This window comes from Oncorhynchus mykiss, chromosome 19 (genome assembly GCF_013265735.2).
Source record: "Oncorhynchus mykiss isolate Arlee chromosome 19, USDA_OmykA_1.1, whole genome shotgun sequence".
In the NCBI taxonomy this organism is placed as follows: Eukaryota; Metazoa; Chordata; class Actinopteri; order Salmoniformes; family Salmonidae; genus Oncorhynchus; species Oncorhynchus mykiss.
Genome location: NC_048583.1, coordinates 17,952,066 through 17,965,542, shown reverse-complemented (window position 1 = coordinate 17,965,542; position 13,477 = coordinate 17,952,066). Strand labels below are relative to the sequence as shown.

The window sequence follows — 13,477 nt, the reverse complement described above, 5'->3', positions numbered from 1 at the left end:
ATGGCACGTGTGTATATAGATTGTCTATATAGATTGTGTATAGGCTTGTCTCCCATATGAATCTTCTATGTGGTAAATGGCACGTGTGTATATAGATTGTCTATATAGATTGTGTATAGGCTTGTCTCCCATATGAATCTTCTATGTGGTAAATGGCACGTGTGTATATAGATTGTGTATAGGCTTGTCTCCCTTATGAATCTTCTATGTGGTAAATGGCACGTGTGTATATAGATTGTGTATAGGCTTGTCTCCCTTATGAATCTTCTATGTGGTAAATGGCACGTGTGTATATAGATTGTGTATAGGCTTGTCTCCCATATGAATCTTCTCTTTGTGCCAGACTGGGTTCAAATGCCTTCCGTTTCTATGTTATGGTATGTAAAAATGCGTATATATACAGTGTGTATGTATGTACATTATTGTACTGCTCTAGAGATATAATTCTTGTTTGGATAACCTTATTTATTATTACGTATAGATTTGTACTTGACATTTTTTCACTCTTTATGCGATGCGCAATGCAGAGAACACTCGAAGAAGAATTAGCATTTTATTACCACGGCGAGTTATTGTAATGTTTGTTTATGTGTCACTTAATCCCATAAGGGACGGGTTGCCAATTGGCGATTTGACACACAAATAAAATGTCATTCATTCATTCATTCATACAGAAGTTTTTCAACGGACCAAAGAGATTGATCTGCCTCATGTTTGAATTTTTACCATCTAAAAAATATTGCGATACGGGTATCATCCCGGCTCTATTTGTGGCTGGGGTGTAGCCCATGCCCCATGTAGTTTCAGTTGGAGAAGGTAAGGATATTTTGGGATTTTTAAGCCACCTCTCTATTAGGATCTATTAGACCTAAAAAAAAATACAAAAATTTTAAAAAACGGTTTAACCAAACATTGAAGGGGTCCACACTGTTTATGTTGGTGGTAGTATGTAGTCTGCTGTATGCACCATTCATACTAGCACGGCTAATAGGCATGCACTGGACGTTACAATCCAGTTGGCGAGGTTTTACATTGGATTCCCTTGTTTATAGTCAGGCCTAGCATCATAGTGTTTGCTGTCTTGCACCCAAAGATCCAATAAGTCTGATGGAAACCCACCCGTTGAGTCAACACTTTATTTGGATAGTCTGTAGAGCATCTACAACATGTCAACTAACTATCTACTAACCTTAACCCTAGCTCTAATCTTAACCCTTATCCCGTAGCCCTAGCAAGACGTTGCTTATCAGTAGATTGTTTGTTGATAGTATAAGATGGACTATCCGGACTATCCAAGTAAAGTGTGACCCCCCCCCCCTTTAAATCCTTATGGTTACACAGATGGCAGGTGAGCACATTGTCTCTCTGTATACCCTGCTAGCCATGCCATGTCAATCAGTGGAGGGTTTTGTGGGACTCATGACTCACATCTCATCATGTCTTGAGGCTTTCATTCTTGTCCGTTACCCGTCTGTCTGGCAGAAAGACAGTTGTAAGGTGTTGTTGTCATCAGGACACTTATACTTAGCTACTCCTGCCAACTTTAGTCTATTTAGTCATTTCAGAAAGTAACAACCCCCATTGTTTGACAAAATCAATACTAATTTCTCTGATGTGTCCCGGAAACATATTTTTTTTGACCTTCAGGCATGAATTCTTTCACTGATGTAACTGATACTGTTATTTCATGCTACGGTCAGCATGTGATGTCATCAAATACTTAAAAAATATATATGTTTATCTGTCATGAGAAAATGTCAAATGGGCCTTTTGATATTGATGTTGTTTTCACATGTACTCATACTAGCCTATAACTCCCATTCTGTCCATGGGTTCATCAACTTTGACTTCAAAATGTTACATGGGTGGAGAGCCGAGCAGTAAGTCATCAACCTCACTGTTTGCACCCTAATGTAATTCCGTAGTGAACAGAGACCGAATCAAAAGGGAAATGACATGCGTCTTAAACCCCGTTGCTCATGTCCTCCAGACTTGATTTAGAACGGGGGCAGCTCCCCCAGGTCCGCTCTCTGTAAGCTGCAGGTCGATAACTTTCGACAGCCTGATAAACCGTTATTGGCTTACGTGCTGAAAAGCCCATGAATGAGTTACTAAAAACAGAGGCATTGAACCGATCCCCCGCAATACAACAGTGGTGATGGACTAAGAAACAGGAAGAAAGGGCATCCTCTTAAATGATCCAGAAATATAGTGAGGACACACACTATCGGTAAGTAGACCGTTTCCTGCCACCAAAGGCGAGGGAGGGGTTCCGGATCTCTCGTGGACTGTCTAATAATATAGCGTACATATATTAGTTTGTGCCAGAGCTGCAACACACATTGAGTGTACAAAACATTAGGACCACCTTCCTAATATTGAGTTGCACCCCCTTTTTTCCCCTCAGAACAGTCTCAAATTGGTCGGGGCATGGACTCTAGTAGTTGTCGAAAGCGTTCCACAGGGAGGCTGTCCTATGTTGACTTCAATGCTTCCCACAGTTGTGTCAAGTTGGCTGGGAGTTCTTTGGGTGGTGGACCATTCTTGATAGCATTGTAGTTCTTGGCACACGCAAACCGGTGCGCATGGCACCTACTACCATACCTCGCTCAAAAGCACTTAAATGTTTTGTCTTGCCCATTCAACATCTGAATGACACACACACACACACACACACACAATCCATGTCTCAGTTGTCTCATGGCTTAAAAATCCTTCTTTAACCTGTCTCCTTCCATTCATCTATCCTGATTTGAAGTGAATTTAACAAGTGACATCAATAAGGGATCATAGCTTTCACCTGGATTCACCAGGTCCAAAAGTCTCCTTAATAGCTTCTACCACCAAGCAGTAAGACTGCTGAACAATTAATCAAATGACCACCCGTACATTTTACATTGACCCCCTCCCATTGTTTTAACACTGCAGCTACTCGCTGTTTATTAGCTATGCAGAGTCACTTGACCCCAACCTACATGTACAAACTACCTCGACTAACCTGTACCTCGGCACATTGACTCGGTACCGGCACCCCCTGTATATAGCCTCGTTATTGTTATATCATTTTGTGTTACTTTTTATTTTTTACTTTAGTTTATTTAGTAAATATTCTCTTAACTCTATTTCTTGAACTGCATTGTTGGTTAAGGGCTTGTAAGTAAGCATTTCACGGTAAGGTCTATATACCTGTTGTATTCGGCTCATGTGACAAATAAAATTGGATTTGATTTGATTGATTAAATTGATTAGTCAGTTTGTCATTACATGCTGAGTTTACAACTATTAGGTGTCAATAAATGACAACCTGCCTTATGAACTAATGTGTTGTGCTTTAATCACAAGCTGAGGTGTAAAACATCTATCAAAATAAGGAATCCATTTGGAAAGAAAAATACCTGAACATTAATTATCAACATAATTTACTATGGTAGCATTCACAAAGGCAATGTAACATTTTCGTCCCACGATCAGCATTTAAATATCAACACTTGCATGTGGCCAAAATAGTTCTTAAATGTCAATGGCACAAGTCAGCAATGCATTTGGCACTTGCATGAAATTGATCATTTACACATTTTGAACACACTTGGTTCTTCACTGAACCTTTTGACAATAAACTAATGTAAAAAAGCAAAATGTTTTATCCATAATTCACTCTTACAGTAGGTTGCACAGAACAGACATTAGAGTTGATAATATGAATTCAGACTTTAGTCGCTTTGAAATCTGTATCGCTCATGTCTTTTTCCCTCAGTGTCTTTCTGCTCATGATGTTCCTCGACCCAGAATTGACAGGTTGGCTGCACTTACACACAGACAGAAACGCAGTCCGGTAGTTGTTGTTCATCCACCCATAGAGGATGGGGTTGACGAAGGTCGAGCACATGGCCACGATGTGGAACATGGTGAAAAGCAGCTTGAAGTCTTTCATTTCCAAGACACTGTTGTCAATGTCAATGGCCAGCTGGAAGGCGTGGAGAGGCAGCCAGCTCACTGCAAACACCACCACCACGATCACCAGCATCTTAGTGGTCTTCCTCTTGCGCTGGTGGCGGTTGTTCCTCCCTGCCGGACTCACGTGGTTCTTCAGCTTACTCCAGATGCGGATGTAGGCGAAGGAGTTGATGGCCAGCGGCAGGCAGTACTGGAGCAGGAGCATGGAGATACTATAGATGGTGCCGTCCATGCCGCTCCCTGGCCACTTTTCCGTGCAAACCTGAATGGACTGCTCGGGCGAAAGGTCAAACGTCCCGTACTCCCGGAAGATGGCGAGCGGGCTGGCCAGGACTGCGCTTATGGCCCACGTCATGATGATGACAGCGGCGCACATTTCCTTGGACATCTTGGTCTCCAGGTGGTAGACGATGCTCCGGTGGCGGTCCAGGGCGATGATGTTGAGCGTGATGGTGGAAACGTGCACGGCCATGCCTTGGGAGAAGGGCAGCATGAAGCACAATGCCTGGCCAAACCTCCACTCCCCATGGAGAGTATTGATCAAAGTAAAGGGCAGACATAGAGTATTCACTAGCAGATCCGCCACAGCCAGGTTCACGATGAAAAAATTGGTGACGGTGTGCAGAGTTTTGAACTTGTACACCACGTATATCACCAGGGAGTTTCCGATGACTCCGAACAGTATGATGGTGCTGTAAGCCAAGATGAGGATCACTTGCACTCCCACCAGCTTGGTGCTGTCCTCCAGGTCTGGAAAGTTGTTGCGGCAGTTTGAGAATTCACAAGCAAGTCTAGAAGAATTCGCCCAATCCTCCATTGGAGTTATGTTTACTTGACTTTCAGCATCCATTGGTATCGTTCCCCTCCGGGCCTCAAAAATTCTGCAACAAAAAGGAGGGAGGTCATTTTGACAGAGGACTTACATTTGTTTAAAAAAACATTTTTAAAGCTCCTTGCCTGCTCATATTTTAGACTGCAGTGAATGATGTCATTGACCATTGGACAAGCTGCTAGCATCGTGTGAGGCATACCTGTGACATATACATACAAGATCTTCCGCAACATCGAGGGCAGGGCAAAGACATGAGGTGGGCCTATCACAGTGACTCATCGGACTAAATAACAATCGTTCCAACAACCTTTTTTCAATTTTTTTCTCTCACCCCCAAGCCACTGAATAAAATATGACTTGTGTTCTCACTCGGTTGTTTTATAGCACATTGTAATAAGGATCACCTGACAAACCTAGTTTGTCTCAATACTGTATATATTTATAGATTTTATATTTTACCAGGTAAGATTAAATATCTATTTGACAAGAGACACCTGGATAACATAGCAATACACAAAATGTCAGATACATTTACAACATAACACACAAAGCACTGCATTTAAAAAACATACATTTACACATTGAGCATGCAAGATGCTTTGGGGAGGTGTGGTGCATCTAGGGTTGAAAACATTGATATCCCCCCACTTCACTTTAAACCATAGTTTTTACCCTAGCTTTAAATTCATTCAAAGAGACGAGCTCCTGCAATTTCATGCCCTTTTATAGCTTGTTCCAAGTAGAAGGGGCATGAGAACTGTAACTTCTTTTTTTTTAACCAGCTTTATATGGGCCTTAACACAGTCAACAAAACACAGTCATGTTAGTGTATCTGTAAATACGATTACCTACACTGCTGCAGGGGATTGCTCATCCTGTATCATACTGTTGCAACCGCTATAGGTTTAAATACACTATATATATGTATATAAAATATGTGGACAAATTAGGGGATTCGGCTATTTCAGCCACACCCGTTGCTAACTGGTGTATAAAATCAAGCACACAGGCTTGCAATCTCCATAGACAAACATTGGCAGTAGAATGGCCTTACTGAAGAGCTCAGTGACTTTCAACAAACGACACCTTTCCAACAAGTCAGTTTGCAAAGATTTTTGCCCTGCTAGAGCTGCCCCGGTCAACTGTAAGTACTGTTATTGTAAATTGGAAACATCTAGGACCAGCAACGGCTCAGCCGCAAAGTGGTAGGCGACACAAGCTCACAGAACGGGACTGCCGAGTACTGAAGCGCATAAAAATCATCTGTCCTCGGGTGCAACACTCACTACCGAGTTCCAAACTTCCTCTGGAAGCAACGCCAGCACAATAAATGTTCGTCGGGAGCTTCATGATATGGGTTTCCATGGCCGAGCAGCCCCACACAAGCCTAAGATCAGCATTCGCAATGCCAATCGTCGGCTGGAGTGGTGTAAAGGTTGCCGCTATTGGACTCTGGAGCAGTGGAAACGCGTTCTCTGTAGTGATGAATCACGTTTCACCATCGGGCAGTCTGACGGACTAATCTTGTTTTGGTGGATGCCAGAAAAACATTATCTGCCCCAATGCATAGTGCCAACTGTAAAGTTTGGTGGAGGAGGAATAATGGTCTGGGGCTGTTTTTCATGCTTCTGGCTAGTTCCAGTGAAGGGAAATCTTAACGCTACAGCAACTTCGTGGCAACAGTTTGGGGAAGGCCCTTTCCTGTTTCAGCATGACAATGCCCCCCTGCACAAAGCGAGGTCCATACAGAAATTGTTTGTCAAGATCGGTGTGGAAGAACTTGACTGGCCTGCACAGAGCCCTGACCTATACCACATCGAACACCTTTGGGATTAATTGTAACACAGACTGCAAGCCAGGCCTAATCGCCCGACATCAGTGCCCGACCTCACTAATGCTATTGTGGCTGAATGGAAGCAAGTCCCCACAGCAATGTTTCAGCATCTATTGAAAAGCCTTCACAGAAGAGTGGATGCTGTTATAGCAGCAAAGGGGGGGGATCAACTCCATATTAATGCCCGTGATTTTGGAATGAGATGTTCGACAAGCAGGTGTCCACATACTTTTGGTCATTGAGTGTAGTTGTAAATGGACTATCAAATTATGTAAAGCCTGCATGGGAAACATGGAAAATCATAAAACAAATCTCAGTGAAAACCCGAAGGTAGTAGTAGCCTGTTCCAGTATTTGTCACTCTTATTGTTCCGAGATCATGTCTTGATTGTGGTAATCATAGTGTAGCCTATTATTGATAAGTGTCTAAATTGGAATGCAGTGACTGTACAGTAACATGCTATACATGACGTCAGAGCTCAGGTTTTCCGCTTCACAGTGCTGTATGGGTTTTGACTGACAGCCGTTATAAACTTCAGCGTGCGACGAGAAGATGCCCTCGTCCTAATTGGGCTACTTTTGCACATTTGTTGTTCTCTGAGTGAGGGAAATACTGTAAATTGAGAGGAGTCGACGTGTTATGAAAGACGAGACTTGGAGGATTATAATAAATACCCATGATGTCATACAAGCAAACCACACCCATGAATCCATATGTGCAGTTCACATTTCCATATTTGAGAACTTATGTCATTTACAGAGTCAACGTTTTAGGATGGCTATGTTCAATCCACAGTTACAAGGATGATATGCGTTTAACCCCTGGATTGGCCTGAAGAGAATGAGCCTATGTTTGTTGCACTGTGAAGAGCAAGCTTTCAAATGATGCCCATCTGATGGTTAGGGGAACAGATCTGTGTTCCAAGCAAAACAAACTACATGTGTGCTTGCTTCAGTTCCTCAGTGGCAAAGCTAGGAGAGCTCAAAAAAAACATCTCATAGTTGAAGGCTCTTTCCTTGAGTCAAGTGCCTTGAAATTAACTAGGAGCTGTCTACAGTTTGAAGTGGTGTGTGGCCACTTGCAGACACCAGTTAAACCTCTCACTCAAACCCTTGTAATCGTTTTTTCTTATCGTGCACTCCAAAAATGCACTGAATGTTCTTATTATGTTACTGAATGTATCCAGAGTACTTTCAGATTTTGCTATTGACAAATGCTGTGAAAAGTAGAGTGAAGTTAAAATGCACATAAAATCCAAAGTGTAATGTTTGGATTCAGTCTTGTGTCACGTGAACTGTTGTGACCTCACCTTTTTGGTCTGATAATTTTGCCATAATCTCCAACGTGTTATCTTTCAATTGCTACCTTGGTCATGCATAAGCAAGCTTTTTATAGCTATTTTGTTAGAAACATTTCAAATGTTGCCCTATCCACATGGGCCCATTTCCCGAGTGTAAGGGGTATAAAATGTGCAGCATGTCCTGGTGTCTGTAAATGAAAATTTGTTCTTATGACCTATTCTTAGGATCTGCTGACCTGCCTGTTAAAATAAAGGTTATATTAATATAAATTAATTTCATTTTGCTGTAGATATCTAGCTGGTATTCTAACTGACAGTAATCTTGGGAGTGAACGTGGGATTTTAAACAGTCCTGCATGAATACTTCTTGGCCGACAAATTTAATTGTCACTTGTTCCCAGTCAATTCATAATAGCACATTACTTGGAACTCATACCAAACATTCATATTGCTTCCTGTGACAACTGAATCAGAATGAAGAGTAATGATAAAGAGTTGATATACTGGCATCCTGCATGGTATACCAAGAAATAGACTAAGTCTACTTTGGAAATCATTCACAACATCTTAGTGCATTCTATACGATTTTTTTTTTTTTCAAATGATTATAAGGAATTCATGTCTCACGTCATAGGCATTTTACGACGTTCCTACTTCAATTGCATTCGTCTACAACCTACAGAAAATATGACATAAGAAATCTTTCATGATACTGATTTCCCCCCCCCCCCCCCCAAAAAAAAAGCTATTCCGAAATGTTGTGTATCTTAGATAACAAGTTGGGGATGCTGTAGATGTGATATCAAGATTATAGTTGTAGCCTACAAAAAATATATAGCATTAAAGGCTATACATTTGATTGAATTCTTAACTAAACATCATATTTTCCCATCAGCAAGTAGCTGCTATAGAATAATCCACTCACCTTGATCCGCAACAGACGCATTCGTTATACTTCAGATGGTACCCTTTTTTGTCAAAACATTCTTTTGAAAGGTTCTCATCAGCTTATTAATATTTTCAAATTAACATGAAATAATTCCCTATATTCAAGTTGCAGCATTTTTTTAAAATCACCACATGTCCTAGATATCAACACATTTAATTGTATCGCACGTCAAGTAGTAGACATATCTAGGAAACTAGACAACAAGCCGCTGACTAACTGAACGGTGATATATATTGGCAAAACTCCCCCGCTTTTTTTCTACGAGGAATGTGCGCAACAAGACAAGCGCAACAAGAGAATAGCACAGCGCACGCTGTGGACTCCTGTCTTGAAAGGAGCGCATCTTATGTGTGGCCAGTTTCGAGAGGGAGGCGGAGATGATGAAGCGCTCTGAATGACAGTATTACCCTGACAAAAATAAACATTGCCTCAAGGGAGAAAGGCTATGCCCTATAAATGATTTCGGATCCATTTCCAGTTCAAACAAACAAGACACCAAAAGATATCCCGGGGGTAAGCTACCTGGGTCATTCCACGAAATGAGGACCTTTTGCGTTGCTTTAATATTTTAAGTAGACATTGTGCAGTCATATTGAATTTATATTATGATATTAAATTAAGTGCCCTTTTATATAGACTACATGGGAATTTGGTTGTACCAGTTTTTGTCAAATACAGTTATTTTGAATGGTTCTTAGCAACTTATCAGTAGTTCTGTTCTTGAGCTGTTCTTGTCTAATGATGTTCTGTATTATGTTATTCTGTATTATGTCTTGTGTGGTCCCCAGGAAGAGTAGCTGCTGCTTTTGCAACAGCTAATGGGGATCCTAATAAAATACCAAATACATCAGTCTTTTAACATGAATTTAGCTTCTTATGACTGGGGGCAGTATTGAGTAGCTTGGATGAATAAGGTGCCCAGAGTAAACTGCCTGCTACTCAGTCCCAGTAGCTAAGATATATGCATATTATTAGATTTGGATAGAAAACACTCTGAAGTTTCTAAAACTGTTTGAATAATGTCTGTGAGTATAACAGAACTCGTGTGGCAGGCGGCAACCTGGGAAAAAACCCAACCAGGAAGTGGGAAATCTGAGGTTTGTAGGTTTGCCGATCCAATATACAGTGTTTATGGGGTCATATTGCACTTCCTAAGGCTTCCACTAGATGTCAGCAGTCTTTAGAACCTTGTTTGATGTTTCTACTGTGAAGGATGAGGGAATAAGAGCTGATTGAGTCAGGGCTCTGGCAGAGTGCCACAAGCGCACTCTGGCGCACCCCCGTGAGAGTTAGCTGCGTTCCATCGCATTTCTACAGACAAAGGAATTCTCCAGTTGAAACATTATTGAAGATTTATGTTAAAAACATCCTAAAGATTGATTCTATACATCGTTTGACATGTTTCTACGAACTGTAATGGAACTTTTTGACTTTTCGTCTGGCCTGCGCGTCATCAATTTGGATTTTGGAACCAAAGGCGCGAACAAAAAGGAGGTATTTGGACATAAATTATGGGCGTTATCGAACAAAACAAATATTTGAACGGAGCAAAGTACAGAGAGATCCTTGATGAAAACCTGCTCCAGAGTGCTCAGGACCTCAGACTGGGGCGAAGGTTCACCTTTCAACAGGACAGCGACCCTAAGCACACAGCCAATACAACGTAGGAGTGGCTTCGGGACAAGTCTCTGAATGTCCTTGAGTGGCCCAGCCAGAGCCCGGACTTGAACTGAATTGAACATCTCAGGAGAGACAACTCTCCCCATCCAACCTGACAGAGCTTGAGAGGATCTGCAGAGAAGAATGGGAGAAACTCACAAAATACTGGTGTGCCAAGCTTGTAGCGTCATACCCAAGAAGACTCGAGGCTGTAATTGCTGCCAAAGGTGTTTCAGCAAGTTCTGAGTAAAGGGTCTGAATACTTACGTAAATGTGATATTTCAGTTTATTTGTAATAAATTAGCTAAACTAAAAATGTTTTTTGCTTTGTCATTGTGGGGTATTTTGTGTACATTGATGAGGAAAAAAACTTTATACATTTTAGAATAAAGTTGTAACGTAACAAAATGTGGAAAAAGTCAAGGGGTCTGAATACTTTCCAAATGCACTGTAGATACTTCCAGTTGATTTAAGTATCCAGTGTATTGGACATTGCAAGTCAATAGATGCTAGTCAGCTTGCAAAATAAACACTTCTAAGATAAAGATGCATAAACTAGAAAATATACATTTCCTGAAAATGTGTGGGCATGCTTCAGCTGAATAAAAATATTTGTAGCCTACCATAGCCATTTGATATATTGAAGGAGCCAAATTATTTCGAAAGGCATAAAACTAATTTGATCGTAATGTTGCAATGTTTTACATCAAGGGTAGTAAACCCTCCTCCAGGAGAGCTAATGGGTGTACAGGTTTTTATTCCAGTCCCCCTCTAACAAACCACATTTTAGTAATGAGCTGCTCAACCAGACCTTGATCAACTGTCTCTGTTTTTGAGCAGTGCTTGATCAAAAGCCTGCACACCCAGTAGCTCTCCGGACGTGAGGGCAGATTACTGTTTGATTTTAGAAATGCGCACCTCTTCCCCTGCTTTCGCCTGATGACGCGACGCGACGGGCCATAGCCCGGTGTACCCCGGGCCAGATTAATCAAACCCCCCTCATTGCCTCGAGGGAGAAAGTCTATGCCTTAACGATGAATTATTTCTCATCCATTTCCAGTTCAAACTCACGCATTGAAACTCAGACTCGTAGTACGACAACGTCACGGCTAATATCATCCAGAAGATGTGCCTGAGGTAAACTACCTGTTGCAAGTTATCAGCATGCAATCTGATTTGTTTTTTAAAGCAGCTAAGGGCTGCGTTGATGCAACCGTCATCTAAATCAAATCATATTGTATTCGTCATATGCGTCGCCGACAACAGGTCGTGGACTAACAGTGAAATGCTTACTTACCCTTCCCAACAATGCAGAGAAGGAAAATGGTGAAATAATAGAAAAGTAATAACAGATACACAATGAGTAACAATAACTTGGCTCTATACAATGGGTACCAGTACCGAGTCAAAGTCAATGTGCAGGGGTACGAGGTAATTGAGGTAGATATGTACATATAACCAGAAATAAAGTGACAGATAGTAAACAGTAGCAGAAACGCATGTGATGCTTCAAAAACGGCAGTCTTATGGCTTGGGGGTAGAAGCTTTTCAGGGTCCTGTTGGTAGCAGAGAGAACAGTCTATGACTTGAAGTCTTTGGCAATTTTTAGGGGCCTTCCTCTGACACCGCCTGGTATAGAGGTCCTGGATGGCAGGGAGCTCAGCCCCAGTGATGTACTGGACCATACGCATTACCCTCTATAGTGCTTTTTAGTCAAATGCCAAGCGGTGATGTAGCCAGTCAAGATGCTCTCAATGGTGCAGCTGTATAACTTGGCAGGCCACATCCAGTAGGCCCGTGTCACTGAGCAGCTCACGGCTGTTGTTTCAAATCAAATTTGATTTGTCACACGTGTTCTGCAGATGTTATTGCGGCTGTACCGAAATGCTTGTTTTCCCCATGTAATCTGGGATAGTTTGCAAGCCCTGCCACATAAGATCTAAAAGTTGACATGCGGTGTTTGTAATCTAAATAGCCTACAACATAGAAGTTTGTAAAGTCAAATGATATATAATATTGTCTGTTTTTATTTAACACCCGTTTTTCTAATTTCCCATTCTGCTCTGAATGTGCCTCTATGGACCGGTACTGATGTGAAAGCCACTGCTGAGTCTGCACGGTTCCTCCGTAGGCTACTGACAGGAAATGCAATAATCAGGAGACAATGAGACTTTAACAAAGGGAAACCATGGAGTTGATCCATGTCAGGCCGTGCCGCAGGTAATTGCGCCTCTAGTTCTGTTGCCACCATTATGGTTCAAGACCTCACGTGGCCTCAAATTAAGTTAGTCTGCCAAGCCTCCGTATAGCCAAAGCCCTTGGTACTAATACGCAGATGGTTAAATAATGACACAAACCATGAAGTGATGAATACATGGGGCATACTGAGAGCTTCAGCACTTCAAGGCAATTATAACATGCATTAGAGCCCATAGGCTCTGGCAAATTCCTCCGACTGGCTTGCAAACCACTCAAACAAGTACACGTGGTTGTTGACCTCGTTTTAAAGTGAATGTCAACTTGCGAGCAAGAAGCCCCATTGTCTCATTTTAAAATCAAAGAATTCCCAGAAGACTTACAAGTCGTAGCCAGAAGAGGGTATGAAATCCCCCTAAACAAACAGGCTAGCGTAGAAACCTTGGCTAACGCAAGCCTGTACATTGTAATATAAAGTGGTATTCTGAAACACCTCTCAGATATGGCCACAGTCTCTAAAAGGAGAGCTCTTCTGCACCTTCAGGGCAGGCCAGTCAGGCAGATGCTGCAAACCACAAACAAGTTAACTAAGTTTCCTTGTAATTTAGCCACAATTGTGTCAATCTGACTAATCCAGGGCTCTCCAACCCTGTTCTTGGAGAGCTGTCATGTAGATTTTGTGAAAAAATAACTTAGCTATGCCCAATGTTTGTTAGCCATAGGTCTGAAAAGCAGGTGAAACATAATTGTTCA

The 13,477-nt window shown here is 41.7% G+C and overlaps 1 protein-coding gene across 1 annotated transcript; it reads right to left on the bottom strand.

The window, feature by feature from the left end:
* Nucleotides 1-3,421: 3,421 nt before the first annotated feature.
* Nucleotides 3,422-9,036, bottom strand: LOC110498558 (neuropeptide Y receptor type 2). The gene is made up of 2 exons (XM_021575221.2): nt 8,846-9,036; nt 3,422-4,835 (listed from the first exon to the last, which is right to left on the bottom strand). The coding sequence occupies exon 2, from the start codon at nt 4,802-4,804 to the stop codon at nt 3,704-3,706; it is 1,101 nt and encodes a 366-aa protein (XP_021430896.1). The 5' UTR covers nt 4,805-4,835; nt 8,846-9,036; the 3' UTR covers nt 3,422-3,703.
* Nucleotides 9,037-13,477: the final 4,441 nt, after the last annotated feature.